The 20,353-nt window shown below is 38.1% G+C and overlaps 1 protein-coding gene across 4 annotated transcripts; it reads left to right on the top strand.

The window, feature by feature from the left end:
- Positions 1–1,118: 1,118 nt before the first annotated feature.
- rxrba (retinoid x receptor, beta a) lies at positions 1,119–20,319 on the top strand. Of its 4 annotated transcripts, XM_015057586.1 has the most exons (13): positions 1,119–1,444; positions 2,233–2,381; positions 3,719–3,951; positions 4,501–4,654; positions 4,765–4,944; positions 6,978–6,998; positions 8,939–9,099; positions 9,260–9,389; positions 10,607–10,739; positions 12,655–12,690; positions 14,347–14,438; positions 14,574–14,679; positions 14,799–20,319. In XM_015057586.1, exons 2-13 carry the CDS (start codon positions 2,366–2,368, stop codon positions 14,944–14,946), a joined length of 1,410 nt encoding a protein of 469 aa, XP_014913072.1. In that variant the 5' UTR covers positions 1,119–1,444; positions 2,233–2,365; the 3' UTR covers positions 14,947–20,319. The 4 variants fall into 4 exon arrangements, with proteins under 4 accessions (XP_014913072.1, XP_014913074.1, XP_014913073.1 ...); XM_015057588.1 differs by lacking the exon at positions 12,655–12,690; XM_015057587.1 differs by lacking the exon at positions 6,978–6,998 and having other exon boundaries at positions 1,120–1,444.
- The last annotated feature ends 34 nt before the right edge of the window (positions 20,320–20,353 follow it).

The following is a 20,353-nucleotide window of genomic DNA, read 5'->3' as shown; positions in this document are numbered from 1 at the left end:
AAATTGCGTTTAGACTTTATTTATCCCAGGAACTGTAAGCTTGTCCGTTTTATGTAATTGTAGTACCATGTCAGGCCACTTGGGGGTGATAATGTATTTCAAATCTCTATTGAAAGAAACCAATTTTCATCAAGAATAGGAATATCCTGCAAAAGAACAAAAAAGTTATGAAGAAAAACACGTCCAAGAAAAGACGTGAGCTGTGTTATTAGACATGTGTATTAACAGAAGGAGAAGAAGTAAATAAATACAAAATTTGATTTAATAATGAACTTAACTGCTTGACATAAGCATTTATTTTGTGAGAGATTTTTTTAATGAATAAATCTTATTAAATAAGATTAATAAATTATTAATTAATTTTTTCATTTTTATTTTAAAAACTTTATTTGCATGAATTCTATATTAGTGTCATATTTTCAAAATGCCCACTTTTAAATGAAATTACACAAAAAACAGACTTGTCTTATATGCTCTTCTATATACAGTTAATTTGTTTGGTATATGTTTGAAAAAAATAGGCCATTATTTGCACTTAGATGAGGAAATATCCAGTGCAAAACTTGTTCCAAAGAGAATAGCTGCAAGCCCTATAAAAACCCAAAAAATCTAACTTAAAAGCAGAAAGTGAAGACTCTAAACACATGTTGTTGAGCTAATGGAAAAGAGAAAAATACAATACAAATGTACGTAAACGTGGTTTTATTTGGTCCCACATAATGTTAATTACACAATAAACAGTGCAGTCATTTTTGTAGCAAAACTATCATTCAGTGTTGTTATTGCAGCTCCTTATGACTAATAGCACATACAAATATTCAGCAAAACAGTGCAATTTATAGTTTTTCAGGTTTTTAAGTAGAGATGCTGTGTTGATCTGTTTTGGTTACTATTTGGTCAAATTAAATACGTTTGTTTATTTATTTTTTTTAATTAATATTTAAATATTAGACTCCAAACAAAAGTAACCAGTATGGATTAAATCAGGTCATTTATGTGTTTACTCAGCAGTGATTATGAGGAATATTGGTGCAATAAAACTCTGAGTATTGCATAAGAGTACACACTGGTTCAAGCAATAACGAAACTGATGAACTCACCGATGTCCGACAATAACCTTTGGAGCTACTGAAATGCAAAGCTGAACTTGTCTTGACCTCCTGACCTCTTGCACTGGATGTGTCTCCCTCTCTCAGAGACGTGAGGCGCATCATGACCACTCTCCGAAACCAGGGTTCTCTGTTGCTGTTGCAGTGATTTTTCGGGGCCAATGTTCATCTGTAACGGAGCACTAAGCCAAATCCTCCACCATCATCATGTTTTCATCGGCGCAGGGGGAGGCAGGGAGGGAGGGCTGACTGCGAGGCAAAGTGGGGGGAGAGATAGACACACACGGGGCCTAGTCGCCACATCTTTTCATGCGAAGAAGCTGCGCCGTTAAACCGTCAGTAATACGTTTTTATTTGCTATAAATATGCATTTAAATAATTCAGCTAGTATATATATGAGAGAATGAGACAGAGGCGGGACTGCCAGGGATAATCCGGTTTGTTCTTGTCTGTCCTGTTTTCCTCCGATCTACTTTAGCTATCTAGTTAGCTTGCTGGGGTAGGTGGCTAAACATAGCTAGCTTACCTTGCCAACTTAAAACAGACTCTAATATATGGTTTCTAAACGTGACAAGAAATATGAACTTTCTTTAAACTGTGTGCCGAGTGCTTTGCGTTTGATTTCACATTGAAAAATAAGTAAAACAAGTTACTTGTACGGCACAGTCTGATATTTTAAGTTTTCTTGTGACGTTAGCTTGGCTAGTTTACGAGCCCTACCAACTAGCTGTCTTAGAACAGCAGTGGTTTGTTGCCATCTGTCAGGGCTCCGTCTGGGCTATGTTGCCGTGAGATGTTTTAATCACTGCGATAAACGCACAATGTGTTATGTCAGTAACACGCTGTTGGATTAATATTGAACTATTACAACCCTGTAATATATCCGGACAGAACGTTCTTGGCACCAGCTGAGCAGCTGGCTGCTTTTCAAAGCCAAACTGTAACGTTACACAAAATGACCAGGGAAAAAAATCAACAGATTCGCTTTTATGTCTTCTGGCAGCAGCAGATTAAGTAATCGCAACCATTTGCGCAACTGTTTTATTTTTTGATTGCAGTCACTGGGATATCGGCCTCATATGCTTATTTTTATTTCTTGCTCTTCCTTGTGTTGGAATTTCAGACCCGTTTTTGGTTTCCCAAACCAACTCCGGCCCGGGCCTCAGTCCGCGGTCTCGAGTTTGACAGCGGGCTGTTAGAGACGAAAGAACGCCGGCTTGACGCTGCCAAGCAGCCCCTGCGCCCCAACCACCATCATGGGAGACAGCAGAGGTGAGCAACAAAACGACACAGATCTATTTATTTCTAGTGGTTTGTTCACAAGAAACACTATTTGTATTAATTATTAAATGTTTATGCTTGCATACATATTAGCACATGTAATAAAATCAGCATTAATAAATCCGTGGTTATAATAAGACACCCTGGCAACACTTGCTCACTTCTCCAAATTATCGTCCTAAAATAGCAAAGCAGGTTGTAACATGTTTTATTTTTAGCAATAAAATTTGTCTCATGAGGTTATTTCGTTTGCCTAAATGTTACAATGTAAGTAACATACCAAACTCTCTATGTTTGGGTCCAAAGATATATTTTTTAAAAATATTAGGTTTTATTTCTTTAAGAGGAGTTGTTTTATAGCAGTGTTAATTTTAGAGTTTATTAACTGTCATCTAACATATCTAAGAGCTGTGAATCTTTATTGGTGTATTATGAGTAAAATGATAAAACCATAATAGTCAGCTTACAAATGTTATTTATTTCAGTTTGAGAAATAAATAACATTTATTTGAGAGTGTTTTACTTGTTTGTGAGTGAGAGCAGTGTTATAAGGACTGGTCTCGTCAGCTGATCTGCCTTATCTAAAATAAACAGATGAGGCGAAAACCAGCATATGACAGTGACAGTGACATGGTAGCTAGATAGTTAAAGCAGTGACAGTGCAGTCTAGACAGCGTCAGATGATGGTGTCAACTTTTTGAAGTGATCATAACAAACACAGTGGTTGAATTTGTCATTGTCAAGTCTGTCAGTGTTTGTAGAAAACTGACCTAAAAAAACAGACATTTTCTTTAACACAGCATCCAAAGTCAGTCTGACCTCTGGCTGTGTAAAATAAAACAAAAAACAAATAAATTAAATTTGTTGAAATGAAACATTTTGTTAAATGTTGATTTTTGTTGTCCACTCTAATCCCAACAGTTGCCAAGTAATTATAATGTTGCCATGTGCTGTTACATTTTTTGTCTGATGTTTAATAAATGCATGTTTGTTTCAGAATTGCATGGAAAATTGATGTGTCAGTTTCATCTTAAATGCTGTTTTGCAGTTTTTATCTAAAACGGTGTAATTTATAGACTTCAGTAAATCCTCTGAAGGATGACTTCTTTAGTCCAAATCAGTTGAATAAAGAAATGTTTTTCCTTATACTTTAAAGCTTCAGTTCATGATTTGATATCAAAATAAAACAGTTAAACCCTCAGTGATTTTCCACACTGTGCATTTTGTTTAAAAGCCGTTCAGCTGACAACAGGTTACTGTTGTCTTTTTACGCTGCACATCTGCATGAAACTCTTTTACATTCTCTCTCTGTTATTTTTTCTCGCCAGATTCTCGCAGTCCAGACAGTTCGTCTGTGTCTTCCCCTCCCTCGGGCCAGCGCTCCCCGCCACTGGTTCCCTCTGCAGCTTCCATGACTTCACTGCCACCCATCACCACCACAGGGGTCAACAGCCCCATCAGTAGCATTGGTTCACCATTTTCTGTTATTAGCTCATCACTGGACTCACCCTGCCTACCTGGCACACCGTCAGTGGGATATGGCCCAATTAGCAGCCCCCAGGTAAGCTAGGCTGTCAAGAAAAAAAATGTATGTCCACTAATCTAATGAAAATCTTTAAGACATTCCAAAATATGCAAAATTGGATTTTTGAACAATTTTTGACAGTTATATTTCTGTGTGTTTACCATTCCCTTTTTTCAGTATTGATTTCACACCCATTAAATTATTACTAATTTATTTTTTCCCTTCTAAATTTATCTTGAAACAGATATATGACACCTATATTTTAGGTTTAACCTTTTCTTATTGTTTGTCAGGTTTTTAGAGTGACATCACAGAGGTGGAACCTAAAGGGATGGAGAAACTTTGAAAGAAGGAAAATATGTAAACATTGCTTTTATTTGGGGCCTAGTTAATACGCCTATTTGCTACTTTTGTTGTTTTGGTTAGATGAATGTTCATGATCTGACTTTGTTTTACTGTATGATATGAAAATAGGTTGGGACAAAATGAGATATGCAAGGTTTTAAATGGGTGTAAGAATAGGTGAAGGATTGCTTCTTTTTAACAAATTCAGTTTTTCTTTTGTTTTTTTGTCTGTTCTGCTAGATCAACTCAACAGTGACCATGTCAGGGCTCCATGCAGTGAGCAGCTCCGATGATGTGAAACCTCCTCTTGGCTTGAAGCAGCTGTCTTCCCACAGCCCAGGGCCGATGCTTTCCCAGAAACGCCTTTGTTCCATCTGTGGAGACAGATCCTCTGGTCTGTGTGCCTCTTCAGCTCCACTGTTTTAGTGAAACGTGTTTGGAACATTTAAGAAATTTGGAGTTGTTTGACTGACTTTCTCTCTCTACTTCACCGTTTGCTTTCAGGTAAGCACTATGGCGTCTACAGCTGCGAGGGCTGTAAGGGCTTCTTCAAGAGAACAGTGCGAAAAGACCTAACCTACACCTGTCGGGACAATAAAGACTGCACAGTTGATAAAAGACAGAGGAACCGCTGCCAGTACTGCCGCTATCAGAAATGCCTGGCGATGGGAATGAAGAGAGAAGGTGAGAAAGCATCAAAAAGATCCAGAGACTTCCATTTATTCCAAAGATAGACATTCTGTTTCATAAGAAAAAAAGCAACAGAAAGGGGCAGATTTCAAAGAGATCAATCTCTCTCTCTTAAACACTCTGGGTTGGAATGTTCTTTCAGATCCTCTTCAGTTTTTTTTGGTTTGTTTTTCTTTAACTTGCAGTTCAATAGAAGAACACATTCTGTGAATGTCTTCCACCCAAAAACCCTTTAAAATCTTCAGCCTTTAACACAGGCAAAGTTTTTTCTGTCCTGAAATTATTTTACTGTTGATCGAAACCAAAAGTGATTTTTTTTTTTATCTTATTTAGTTCAATATTTTTAACTAAAACCAAAGTAAATAATCTTTGGCGTGAGGAGAGTCAGGAAGCTGCTGACTGGTCGGTTTTGGAGTAACAAACACTAACGCTCATTTTTTGAATACATCAGATAAGTTGTGCAAACAGAAAAACCTAAAACTGCAGCAGTTAAACTTGAACAGCCCTGACTAGCTCTTTGAATAAGTATAGCACATAACCATTCTGCTTAAATTAAAGACTCTGTTCTATATAAAACTCTTACTGTGGAATTACTTGTTAGTGAGTCTATTTCACTATTTAAATTTTCAAAGTGAACCATAAACATTCAGATGTGGAACAGACTGAATGATTTACAGCATCATTCGGGTTTTCCCTGCAAATCATTCCAGGGCCTTTCATAAGCCAGTCCACCTGAGGTCGTCTGATCGCAGCTCTCTTAAAGTTTAAGAACCAATCAGATTGCTGGTGTGTTTTTATTATCTTGGTGTTATGCTAGGATTTCACACTCGGGTACCATTCGATATTTCGTGTAGCTTTATTTGACCTAAATTAATGATACTTTAGCAACGTAAAGTGAAAATGTACAGAGTTAACATTCAAGGCTGCTGGTCTCTGTAGGAGGTTCTTGGATATTTTACTCAACTTTTTCTCCTCATTAGTTGTCATATTTGACAATATGTGATACTAATAAAAACAATTAGGGCTTCAAATTATTAAGAAAACATGTTATAACATTTCTTTTTTTTTTTGGAAAAGATTTCTTTTGTCTGGTGCCTTTTGGTTTTAGTATTGAAACAATTTGGTTGTTAATTTATCACCTTTTTGCCATTTAAAACATTTTATTCTGCCTGAAACAAGAAGTGTCTTGGCTAACTCTGTTGCTGTCCAGCCTCTTTGTGATAAAACTTGTGACACAGTGTGTGGCCATAATAGCCTAATATTGCATCAATATTGAAAGTATAGGTTCTTTTTTATTTCCATCCCTGACAGACCTGGTCAATGTTTAGTATCGTCTCTGTCAGGAATGCAGATCTTTCCATATCATTTTTCTCACAGTTATTATTTATAATTCAAATTTTTTTTCTCTGTATGTTTTAAAATTACAATAATTTGATCTAAAATAGCCCTCCCGCTGTTGCAGTTATTTAAAAATAAAATGTATCAGATCAGATTATAATTCATCTTTATCTCATTCTGTGCTACTGAAAGACTAGAGACTATCACAGTTTAGAGAAACAGCATTTCTGCTGTAATTGTCCTTGCAGCCACAGCAGCTGAATAACTTTTGAATGGTTCGGTGTAATCTCTGGTCAGTTTGTGGAAAACACTGACTGGTCTGTCTCTACAGTGCTGCTCTCAATTCTTACAGATTACAAAATAATCTGGCAGTTTAGAACGACCCAGGCATCGCTTACATAATCTGTAACTTTTTTTTTCTGTTCGGGCTTGGATATTCGGTGTCCGTTTTAGTGCATCTAACTGGACAAATGAGGTGACGTCTATTTGCCTGCTGAATGAGCAGCGAGATGAACAGAGTCGATGATAATCTGAAGGGAGGGGGGGGTGACGTGTTTACAGTAGAGGATGGGAAGAACGAGAGGGGGATGTGGGGTGATGAGTCCTATAAACACTAACCCCTTGCCCCCTCTCTTCCTCTTTTGTGTTTCCTCTTCTCGTTCTCTCTCCCCCCCTCCCTCCTTCTGTAGTGGCCAAGATGAACGACAGATGTAAGGAGAAGAGAGAGGGAGGGGGGTGTGGCTGTCTGTATGAGCGATCAAGGCATAGAGGCATTTTACGCTTGCTGTCGCTTAGAAGGACCTCATTTAAAATATTTTTCCGTAGCTTAATGCCAGGCCTCTGAGGCAGACCAGAGCAAGCCTTGAATGACTTCCATTGGTGTTTTCACCCTTTGTGGACGCACAGCCAAATATACAAACTCTTCTTTAATCATCCCCATTCTTTAAAAAGCTATTCTCCTCCCATCTGATTGCTGCACAATTAGGGCATATTTCCTGCCGTCAACCACAGAGCCGTTCCACATTTGTTCAGAGGCTAAATGAGACTTTGATGCTTGTGGGGCAGGAAGTATAAATGTTTAATTTCCTGCACTTTTTTCTTCTATTTGGCTCTCATTTTCTTCGTTTGTGGTTTAGTTGCACAACATTTAATTTTCTCTCTCTATTTCCCAAGTTGATGAGAGCAGATTGTTGTGAAAGCAAATCGTTTTTTTAAAGCGCTTGCCTGAGTAGAGGACGTTTAACTTGATTGTTTCCAACAGTAAATAAAGTGATGTTGTTTTTTTTCTCCTATTGGAAGTGTTAAGGCTGCGATTTCCAGCCTGGGTGGCGCTAGAGAGCTCAGGGGAGCAAAGGATTGCTGTTTCGCAATAAAAACTTATCACATTAATCAATATCAAATATTACTTTCAGACATTTAACTGATCTAATCCAAGGGTTTTCATGGAGTATTAATTGTTTTCAATAATACATAAAACTTCTTGTAATCACTGTTTAAGGAACATTTTTATTGAAACAGCATTTCTTGGGGACGTAAGTTGGGATTTACCCTGAGACTAACGAGCAGATGCAACGTCCTAAATCAAACATATTTATAAACTGGAGGAAAAAGATTGAAAATTTTATATTGGCAGCAACAGGGAGAGTCTGGAGGATAAGAATATTAATTTAATTAGCGTGTTTCTGCATCAACAACAGTCATAAGTTAAATTAAATTAAATTAATGTTTTATTGCCATTTTTACTGAGTATGTATATAAGAATAATTGTTGCACTGAGGAAATTCAAACCATGAACTACTTTTAGGTTAATGAGGCCAAATGAACAGATTTCAGGTAATTTTATCATCCAGTAGTATATTCACAATAAATAATTTACATCATTATGTTTTGGAGGATTCAAATATTTGGACTATTTTAGGGATTAAATAAGATAAACTACCAATATTTTTGTCAGTGGTAAAAGTTGTGAACAGCTGGTTTAAACGGTTATTACTGATTTCTATGAAAATGTTTATTATGGAATAGTAATAATTGACTGACCTGATTAAATTTCATATTTTTGTGTGATGGATTTATTGATACTGAAGTTATTTGGCTGTTATGTGACATAATGAGGAGGACATTGGTGAAGCGGAGCAATTCCTTGATTGTAAATATAAACTCATGTTCAGGAGTCACATGTTCAGTTGTGTTTAATGTTTTTTCTTGGACAATATTTTCATTATTTTGCAACCAAATAATTCATGATTTTGATGTTTAATTGTCTCCGCTGCAGTTACAGTGGGTTGTTTGAATTAATATGCTCCCAAAATACAGAAAAGTAAAAGAACAGAAATGTTTAATGTTTGACTGACTTTTGCATGTTTTCATCCTGATCTCTCTTTCATTTCTCTGCTTTTCTTTCTGCTTCTTTTTCTGATGCTGTTCTTCATTTTTTCTTCTTCTCATTCACACATTTTGTCCATCTTTGAAACCGATGCCCTTCTTTCTGCTGCTTTCATTAATCTTTTATGTCCTTCATGTTTTCTGTCCTACCTTCATTCGCCTATTCTCCTCATCCTCATCACACTTTCTCTACTTTTCTCACCCTTTTCTCCAATATTGTTGATCCCGTGCTCCTCCTTTCCCGCTCCGATCCCTCGACCTGCAGCTGTCCAGGAGGAGCGGCAGAGAAACAAGGAGCGCGAAGGCGAGGTGGAGTCGACCAGCGCAGTGAACGAGGAAATGCCGGTGGAGAAGATTTTGGAAGCTGAGATGGCTGTAGAGCAGAAGACGGAGCTTCATGCAGATGGAAGTTCAGGCGGCAGCTCTGTGAGTAACTACCATGGTAGAAACTAAATCCTGAATTAATTTTAAAGTTTAAAGATATTTAAACAATATTAATTTCAAGTCTAATTAAATATTCCTAGGAGAATGTTCCTGTGAGTATTAAAATAAATCGCCTCTAATTCTCCGTCTCTATGCGCTTCAGCCCAACGATCCGGTTACCAACATCTGTCAGGCAGCAGACAAGCAGCTCTTCACTCTGGTGGAGTGGGCCAAGAGGATCCCTCACTTCTCTGAGCTTCCTCTGGATGACCAGGTCATCCTGCTGCGCGCAGGTTAGTTTTAGCCACTACTGTGGTGTCATAACTTGATATTATGAGGATTTTATCCTCTGTAGCTTAAACCTGTGTCCTGGTCTTAAAATATAACAATTTACATGGCCGGGCCAGCACATTGATTAAAATTTCTCTAAATGCACCAGAATCAGCAAGAAGGCTGTTTTCCATCTGTTGCCCCTGGACAAAATGTAATCTGTCATGATAAAACCAAACAATGGTTTAAATGACATAACTACACGAATTTTGTTAATAGCAAATACAATCAGTGCAAACAGCCAGTATAAAACAAAGGAAGCTGCAACACAATTATTATAAAACGTATAAGAAATCATTAAAGCTAATTTAATTCTTCATCTAGATGAAGAGTTAAACTCACATGGTGGGATTTGGAGCTGGTACTTATTATCCAAAATGTTGATAAACCTGATGTGTTATGAACCATTTATTAGTTTTTTTTAAATGCAACATGTTTCATATGTTGCTTCCTGACACTGCGTTGGTGGTTTTTGTTTGTTCTTGTATCATATAAGAGGATGAATCGTGTAAATCCAATACAAAAGCATCCTGATAAACTAAATAATCATTTTCAAACAAATTTATTTAACAGTGGTTGAACTTTAAAGTCTTTTCCATGCAGTCACTAAAAAGGCACATTGTTATTTCACTCTCTGAATCTCTTTGAGTGTGGATGAAACGTCTCCAGTTCAGACTTTATTTAGAAGACCAACCTGCAGATGTCACAGATTTTATTTCCTCTTTTTGTGTAAAATCATTTTCATAAAATCACCAACCTGTGCTCACAAACACTGTTGCTAAGTGAAAACAGCAACCTGCCTTCATGGAGACCAGAGAAATGGGTGTTTATTTGGTGTTTGGTGTTTATTTTTAAGAATCTTTGAAGGCCATCTGGACATATTAAAACATTATTAATATACTTGCAAATAATTCATAAATTCCAAAAAGATAAATTCTTTCTGGCAAACCTACTAGAAAGCCAAGATTGTTTTGTTTATTATCAACTATAATAAACTAAATTGTAGAATTTAAAGCATTTCATAAGACTTTGCTGCTTTTAACCTTAAACGATTAAGCTACTTTGTTTAAAAATAAGACATAGCTATGCATTATTAGGGTTAAACAGCTCTAGAAATGACTAGAAAGTAAAGGAGTCTTTAAGACCCAGTTCAGACACTGAGCCGCCGCCTCTCCAACAGGCTGGAATGAGCTGCTGATTGCGTCCTTCTCCCATCGCTCCATCTCGGTGAAGGACGGCATTTTGCTGGCCACTGGCCTCCACGTCCACAGGAACAGCGCCCACAGCGCAGGGGTCGGAGCCATATTTGACAGGTAATTTACATGTGCATGTATAGAAGAAAAAAATATGCCACATTTAAAAGTTTTCCTCATGATTCTGCAGATATATATATAAAAAACACTGCTAACTGGAGGGATTTGGCATAAGTATATTTTTATTCACAATATTGTTATCCCATACTAAGAGATAAATTTTAATTGTATTAAATTTTTTACAAGGTAAAATTTAATTTAATTTAACCTTGTAATTTAACAATCATTTGTCTGAATGGTTTTATACTCTTGTTTAGTGTTTAATGCTAATTTAGGTTATTAATTATTGACTGGGCTAAGTTGTTAGGATAGTATCTTCTCATCTTTGGTTGGCTGCAACTGCTGTGTTCTGCATTGGCTGAAAGATTCTGCTTGGTTTTATTTTATTATTTTTGTTTTTGTTCTGGCTGTCCGACTTTAGTGCATGCAAGGCGAGGGAGGCTGGTGGTTAATGCTTACCCATGAACATGCATGCACACCCACCCTGAGTTAGTGGCGTAGCACCGACTGTAGAATGTATTAATCCTATAATGATGGCTGGAGAATGGAAAAATAGAAAAATACTAACAAATGAAGATTTCATAGCAGTTTCCTTAAAATGATTTAATTTTGATGTTAAGCGTGCATCCTGTTATTGTGAATGTTATAAAGCATGTGTGTGTTTTTAAGTTTTTTTGTTTTTGGTATTTTATCTTAATTTGAAGACATTTTCTAATGTGATAAAAACGTATATATACAGTAGGTAATTTTATGATAAATACAGCTATAAAGCAAGGCTTAGGTAAAGTACGGCTGTCTCATTTAAAGTCTTAAGAAGCTTTTATCTGTTACCTGCTTCCATCCATGTAATAGATTCTTATCTGCCTTGATTGAAATGTATTGCTGCAGATGTCCGAACTTCCTAAAAAAAATTAAAGTCTGATCACAACGTGTTAATCCACTGTCAATTACACTCATTCTTTAATTATAGTTAGCTTTGCTGTAGATTTTAATGGTTTTATGTAAATCTGGTTCACTGCAACTCATTCATTTCCTGCTGATAATTACCTCAAAGCTCAGATCTCCTCCTGCAGATAGATTATTTTCTATTTGTTATGGTAGATTGAATTAATTATGCATTTATCGATTTGATGTTAACTTTTAACTCTGCATTCATAACGTCTGCAGCGAGTTAGTCATGTGATTCAGGTCTGTTGGAACAGAGATACATCTAAAGTTTTATTTAGACATTTGATCTGAAGACCAGTGTTATCATCATCTACTCTCTCAAGTCTGATCCACCATATTATAAACAAAACGCTACTTTGAGTCATTTGACGTTTTGTAAACACACCCAGGATGTGTCAAAGCGTTATATCTGTGAATTGTTATTAAAGTAATTAAAGCCCATTTAATGCCTGATGACACACTATTAAATGCAATAAAAGAAAGAAAGAAGTACAATTAAATTAATGTCAAAAATTATTTTCTTTCTTACTAATTTATAATAAAGCACAGAGCTACATCATATTAAACATTTTAATTTATTCTTAAGCAAATCAGCGACAGTGGAAACATTTGAAACATTTTCACTAGTCAGTGGATTCATCTGTAATTTTCTGGTATTGTTGATTTGAAATATGATATTTATCATAATCTCCTGCTCCTTACTAAAAGATATATGAACATCCCGATTTTCTTATGTTTACTTTTTAATTATTTTATCAACCATTTGACCCCAAACAGTTTTCTGGTTTAGGTCCAACATAGTAGAAAAGCCAGACAGTAGATTTCAAATGAGTTCAGTTTTAAAGTGGTGAAGTCATGTCTAAGCATGGACTACATGTAGAGGTGAAGAGCTCAGCACACAGGCACAATACTGTAATGACCATCTGTGTAATGACATTGTAATAACACATTGTGATTGAATACACAGGGCGAACAATGCTGAGGTTGGGGCCCTATTTGACAGGTAATTACGCCACTACACAAACACTTCTCTTGAACCCCTCCTCTTTGACTCGATGTGAAAATAAACAGAGAAGCTGAGGCTTTAAAGCTCTTTCTAGATCGTAGCAAGTTTTACGATTCCTTGGTACAACATAAAAATCTGAACAGAAACTACTGAAAATGGCTCAGCCTTGTCATATAGCTAGCTTGACTTTTTTTCTTTTTGTGGCTTTTATTGCATTTGAACATTAGAGGAATGTTCTGCCCATCACCTTTGACATCAGATGCTTTCTGAGACAAAAACAGCAAAACGAAAATGAGTGAATTGGATTTTTTAAGCTGTTGTTTCCAACACAGTAGTGGAGTCAGAAGATTTGTGTTTGGATGAAAATGATATTCCACCAGTCCTCAGTTCTTGTATTTACGCTACTTTACCGTGGAGGTTTATGGAAATGGTGTTGGCCTGCGTCAGTAAACACCACCTGTGATTGGACACACCCATTTCATCACATCAGTAGCATGTGTTTTTCATATGTTCTGAAAAAACTCCTCTGTCCTTCTTTTATATCCACTAACTTTCAAACCAAATTAATCTACACTGTCAGAGTGAATACAAACCACTCATATGGTGTTGTACTGGTTACTGTGGTTGGGTGATGCCTGTGAAAACACATTAAACAGTAAACCTCCATCTGGATCTTAGATGATCCATCAGTAAGTAAGCAGAACCTAATTTGCATGACTTTGTTTTTCTGAATCCTTTGTGATGGTTTCTTTGTATTTTTATTACAGGTTATATTTCCGTGAGATGCTGTTAATAAATTCTTACGTTTCTCACAAGCATGCTAACTTTATTTTGTTTATATATGCTGATAAACAAGATCGTGTTGAAATGTTACGAAGACAAGTCAGGTGATTCAGGCATGTTTTTGAACATCTTGGTTTTTATGGATTCAGATGTCAGGAGTAGAAAATACCCAGATTCCTAAATTGACTTATTAGCCGAAGTTAAATATCCACATAAGAAAAACACAAAGCAAATTGTGAGTAGAAAAGCAAAAGGTTTCATTTGAGTTTCTATGCTTATAAAGAGTTAAAAATAACATGTGTATTTAGATATTACCAATCAACATAATAACAAACAGAAGTGCTGAAAGCTCAAACTGTAGAAAAACCAGCTGCAGTTAAAAATGTTGATCTTTGGATAAAAAACTTGAGTTAAAATAAAATTTGCTAAATCTGAATAGGTATGTATTTATAATGGATTTGTGCTACTGTTTCCTCAGCAGTTGTGGTCAGTTTCATCTTTTAACGTCTACACTATCAAACTTCACACATTTTCTAGTAGATCTCTATTTAAACAGACCAGCTCTCAGTCAGCCGTTAGGTTTGCCACTCTGGTTTAAAACTTTTTTTCCCCCTCCTTTATGTTCTTGTGCAGAACCAGCAGTTCAGCCATGCCATACCTAATGTGATACCCATTGAGAAGCAGTTATGAATAACCATGTGGGCCTATGGAGTCTGTTTTTCTTAGAAGTCATTTCCTCCCTGTCTCTTTTTTTAATATTCTGCTCTTTTTCTTTCATTCTCTCCTCTACTTCTGCTCTCTTAATGAATTCCACCATTGTGGCATCCCTCCTGTATGAATCGTCCTACTGCATATCTCTTTTCTCTTCAGGGTTCTGACAGAGCTTGTAAGCAAAATGAGAGATATGCAGATGGACAAGACAGAACTGGGCTGCCTTCGAGCTATCATTCTCTTTAACCCAGGTAAAGACTGTTGCTATTTCAAAAACCTCATCAAAACAGTCCAAGGCAGATATTCAGGTTACTTTACATTGACAGGCATCTAAAATGGATTAAATACTTTGTACTGATTGTATATTTTTCCTTTCTTGTTGAAAGATGCCAAGGGTTTGTCCAACTCCAGCGAGGTGGAGCTTCTGCGAGAGAGAGTTTATGCGTCTCTTGAAGCGTACTGCAAACAGAAATACCCTGACCAGCAGGGCAGGTGCAGTAAAACTTTAAACATTTTTAGACAAACAGGACATTTTTACGGTTATTCATTGTTCAGTAAATTCAGTTTTCCGAGTATCTGATTTTTCATTAACCCATTTGCTCTCCATCCAGGTTTGCCAAGCTCCTCCTCCGACTCCCAGCACTGCGCTCCATCGGTCTGAAGTGCCTGGAGCATCTGTTCTTCTTTAAACTGATCGGTGACACGCCCATTGACACCTTTCTGATGGAGATGCTAGAGGCGCCTCACCAGCTGACTTAAGGGAGCCGCGTTCAGACCGGTCAGGATCCGACACACCAGGATTACCAACACGGCCTCCAGCGTCTGCTCGCTGGCTCCCCCTGCTGGGCCTCGCTAAACTGCAGCACCCGCCAGCTCTTACACCCAAACACACACACACACGTTTCCCATCACCATACGCTTCATTATGTGTTCACGGACATACAGTCACGCCTGCAGTTCTCCAAAACTGGATACCTGAACTGAAAACAAATCTAACAAATACACAGAAAGAGCTTGAAGTTAATAATTGCTAATGCTCACACACACACACACACGCGCGCGCATGGATTTTCACTATTGTTTCCCATCCTCAGTTTTCTTCTACAGGAGTGTCGACTCAAGAAATGATCCCACACGTACAAGAAAAAATGTCTTAATTTAAATTAGACGTTAGTTTTCTCATCTTCATCTCACAGTGGGATTTTGCTTCTCCATAACTGGTGGTTTCCTTTTCTTTTCACTTTGGTTACTTACAGTTGCTGCTTGCTGCGCCTCTGGCTCTTATATTCATAACTAGCTGATTAGTTATTTGTATGATTTTAGCTGAAGATCAGGTGCAAAGCATTTGAATCAACTGTCCAGCATCAAAACAAAACCTCCTTTTAAGGACTTGCAAACACATCATCAAAGCGATTTTATTCAATCGGGTAAACATAGAAATATTGTTTTTTTTTTTTAAATAGTCATGCTGAAACTTGTTTGAGTTTCCATTTTGAAGTACTGTACTCATGAAATGAGCGCTTTTTAAGGCATTGAAATCCAGGAAAAGGGGGCTGGGTGTGCTTTGTTTAACAAGCGAAGCCCCTCCAACCCTGATGCGCACAGCGGGCTTTGTAAGAAAAGAAGAATGACTTGAATAATTTGCTTCTTTCATTTTTAAGTTGAGATTTTATCTCTACTCCGCCAGATGTTTGGCATTTTAAGACGCTTGAAGCCTACAGGAAGTAAAGCTTCACGCAAAGATAAAAGTATTGTTTTCTCTTTTATCTTCTGTTCCCTGAACCAGTCCCCTCTTTTCTTCTCTTTTCTTCTCTTCTCTTCTCTTCTCTTCTCTGGTGGTCATTTATGCACTTTTGTCAGTTGTAACTGTGTAAATGTTCCTGTTCCCTAAAAATGACCATCTCTTCCCAAACACCTAAGATGAACTTGAAGGTACTAAGTGTAGGGTTTTCTCATTATTGCATACTGATATGTTTAACCTGGTGAATGATTGCTGAGTTTCGGTGCAGATATTAGTGAAGCAGTCTTGTGGTTCAACATTTTGTCCAGCAATCATGATGAGAGTCTCTCCTAACGACCAGCATAGATTTTATCCAGTGGCCACAAAAGAGGAAATCATCCTCTGTGCTCTGAAAGTAATCATTTTGGACAGCTTGTATCTGAGTGTGTGGCCTTCTGGTCAGCAAGTCAGTGAGGAAATAAATGTGTCTGAAGTTTGACTGTTGAAGTGACCTTGGTCTGCACACTTAGGATGTTTGAATTGAATTGACGTGACTCCACTCTACTCTGTTCTTTTGTGGAAACAAGGTGCTGAAATCTTTACAACGAAGCATCAGTAGAGTTGGAAAATGATAGCAGAAGCTGAAATGATGTGACAGTGGAAAAAGTTGATTTAATCTCACCTGATGGGTGATATCGACTGCGGCGCGTCTGCAGATCCTGGAAGAACCAACGGTTTAAATGTGGCACACAAACAGTGAATGAATTACATAGGATCTCTTGAGTTGTGTTGCAATAATGAAATCCCTTCCTGCTCGATAGTATAATGGAAATCCTGCACCTATTACCGGTGGATTTGGACGTTTTGCTGCGTGTTGGCTTGAATCTTTTTGTACCATAGCTGTAAATAATACCAAAAAACAAACAGAGAAGTCATGCAGAAACAATGACCTGCTCACACTTGTGAAATACGTGGCTTCAAGAAATTTAAAGCTCTATTTTTTGCTGTTTATGAAACATCACGTTTTTATCTCTTGAAATCACGAAACATGAAACTGACCAGGGCCAAAACCACACCTCATTGCTGCTTTTTTGCACCAGCTTCTGCCAGTTTATTCCTGTCGTTCCCAGTAACTGATTGGCTGGACTCTTTATTTTAATCTTTTTTGTTGACATTAGCTCTTGACGTCTACTGTGATTGAAATTTGTGAAGAACCGAATCGGTGAAAAAGTCAAATGCAGCTAAAAGTGTTTAGAAGAAAACCCTCCACACACCCTTGAATGTGAGAAATACTGGGAAACACAGATTTACTTCCTTCTCTGGCAGTCATGTATTTAAATAAAAAAAGTGTTGATATTCTAAAGTATATTTAGCCGCCTCCTTAGCCAACATTTAATAGAAATGAGAACATTTTGCTGTGTCATTCTAGTGAAGAGGTACAGCTGTCTTCTTCCAGGTGCTAAATCATCTATGGTCTTTTAAAGACCTGCACATTCACATCAATGCAAATACAGTATGCAAGAACACAGACAAATCAACCATCCTCCCGCTCTGTTAGATTCATTCTGATCTCCATCGGCTTTGTTGTAGATTTTAAGTTGTGGAAAATGATTTCCAGCTACGTTCTAGTAGAGTTTGGCTCTGCCCGTCAGAGTCGGACCTGGTTTTAGAGACAAGCGTAGGAAGCAGCAGGGTTTTTCCATCTGGAGACGCTGTGAGCGTCCAGCCCAGCAGATGGTGTTCCTCAGAGAGGGGGTTCGGCCCCCACGTCGGTGTGACGCTGCGGCTGACCTGTGAGACAGGTGATTTATTAAAATCATGGGAGAAAGTTGGCGTAACTTTAGCCTTGTTTCAGTCTCCTTCCATCTCCGCATACGTTTGGTCAAATTAGTAGCGTTTCTATTATTTGCGGAAAAAGTCAGCTTTTTATGCAACGTTGCTGACTCGGACTGTTGGCAAAAGGAAAGCGAGATGAAGGTGAACTTATGATTTAGGTGACCTTCTGGTGTCTGCCAGCCTTTTTTACTGTGTAGTATAGAATCAGTGCTTTAGTGGTGTGAGAATATGAGCTGATGCAGGTTTTGAGTGAGACTGATTCTGTAGCTGCTGAGCTTTTAGATCTGGGATCTAGATTAGAAACAGTCGTACCGAGGACAGAACCCGAGGAACCCAAAACGAGCGTCTCTTTATTTCTCCTCTCCTTGTACCTCAGTGGTGAAGCTGACTGTTGGAAACCTGCTTGCATGAGTTCTCTCCTCTGACCGTTTGAAACTTTTCCGTTTGGAGCTTCCTCTCTCGAATGTTTGAGCCTTCTGCTACTGCACAGCGTTCGTAACCAGGGATGAAAACAGCTGAAGGCAAACTATTAAAATTACTCAGATGATTAAACAGTTATTCTGTATTATGTTTCTGTCTGTTACATATTAATTAGGAGTAATTTACATTTCTCATCCCTCCATACGACGTGTTTGTTTTGCTTTCTGTATTTTTGTTATCTAGCTGAGAGCTTAGCTTTGAGTGATTATAATCATACAGTGATAAAAGCTACAGACTCAGTGCAGGTTCTTAAGCTGAGTTACTTCCAGCTTTGCTGAGCAGGAAAACTCTTTAGCAGAGCTGGTGGTTGAGCGTTTATAAAACAATGCGTGTCCATGTTTTTATGCATTTGTTCATTAATCTGCAGCTACATGTTTTAACTGGCAGAAACTGTAACTTTGGCTGTGGCGTGCTGAGCGGTGTTGAGTGAAATACCGGGTTGTTGGAAGAATATTTGAATTTTTTCGCCAGTATGTTGACCTGAAGCTTTATTACAACAACCCGGCCTCCTGGAGTCGTTTTGCCCCATCTCAGCTGCCGTAGCTAGAACCTAACATTTTCACTCACCCGCTTCGACTTCGCTTGGGAATAAGTAGACTTGCAGCTTAAACCTCTGGTTGTTGGACTGCTTGAGGACGTGAAGCTTTTTCTTTGACGGTAAGGTGTAGAGAAGAGGATTCAGAGCTGCGTGTCCCTCTTTGCTTGCGTTACTTGACGGCAGAGCTGCGACGATCCGCGATCAGCGTGTGAGACCGCCGAATCGCACCGCAGCGCCCCGCAGCGCCCCGCCCACAAATGTTTGTCATTGCAAGTGTGCACTCAAGGCAGGCGCATGCTGCCACCTTTTTTAGGCTGTGTAGCAGCATTGCTGTCGCCATCTTTGTTACATTTTGAAACTTCTTGTGTTTTTATGAGTAAAGATTTTAATGAAATGCTTTTTTTTTTAAACGGATGGCATGATCTGACTGAAACTGCGTTGATTGGACACGAGGGTGGCGTTGTTGCACGTCTTCTGGAGCCGAGGCTCGCGCTGGTTTAATCAGAGAGGTTCAGTATGTGCTATGCAGCCTTCAAACTCACCACCCTCACAGTTTTCAATCACTGCCAAGCTGTTTGCAGCCATCTTTTAATGTAGGGCCACTAAGTCCTTGTCGTGTGTGTAAATCGTGATTCTTGAGCAGCACAGTGAAGACGGTGCGCTAACGTTAGCCTAAGTAGTGCGTTTCTGAACAGAGGCCCTGATAGGAATGGAAATAGCAGCTTGTGTGGAGAGGGCGGACCTGGGCAGAGACGTAGAGCAGGGTGTGGACCCCTCTGGGTGCTCAAGCTGATCATTTGGTGCTTTTTATAGGGTCCTACAACCTGACAACGCATATATGAGTGAAATACAAAAAGGAACGATTAGACAGGGTGAGACTAACCCTGGACCTGGTCTTCTCTGATAGGTTGGTGTTGTGAATATTGTTGGGAACTATAGCCTGTCAGAGGAACAGAGAGAAACCCCCGACCACGATGTTTCTAGTGAAGGAACCTAACAGGAAGGACTGATTGAACATAGCAGCTCTCCTGGAGGATGAGGGTGTTTACGGCTTGGATTTATGAAGCTCTGATCAGAAACAGAGGGAGAAAACAGGGCAAGGACTTAAATAACTTGAATCAAGTGTTCAGTTATTGATTGAGAGAAAAAAAACTATTTTCCTGTAGATCTAGGATCTTCCTTAATCGTTTACTCTCCATCTTAAAAACTTTCACCCGATGTTTTTGTCTTGTTTCTCGTCTCCATCTACTCTGACTATGCTCTCCACCGTTTCTTTATTACAAAGTATTAAACAAATGCAAGAACTGACAACAACAAAAAAAAATCAGAACTGAATTTGTCACTCTTCTGTTTGATTTGTCTGTTTCTCTCTCTTGTGTCTGTTCTCTGTCCTGTTTGTATTTTCTCCATTTTTCTCATGGAGCTGATTGACTATTGTGTGCTTTGGGGATTGAAAGAAGAAAAAAAAATATGAATAATATTTTTTTTGTTCAGTCATTAATTCTGAATCTTGTTTCTGTTTGTTGTATCATGTCTGAGTAAAAGTTTTAATACTGTATATGAAGTGTTTTTTGCTTATTATTCAGATAAAA

Source organism: Poecilia latipinna, unplaced genomic scaffold, assembly GCF_001443285.1.
Source record: "Poecilia latipinna isolate Pla-1442-1.1 unplaced genomic scaffold, P_latipinna-1.0 Scaffold1473, whole genome shotgun sequence".
Classification (NCBI taxonomy): Eukaryota; Metazoa; Chordata; class Actinopteri; order Cyprinodontiformes; family Poeciliidae; genus Poecilia; species Poecilia latipinna.
This window is presented reverse-complemented; position numbering and strand designations above follow the sequence as displayed.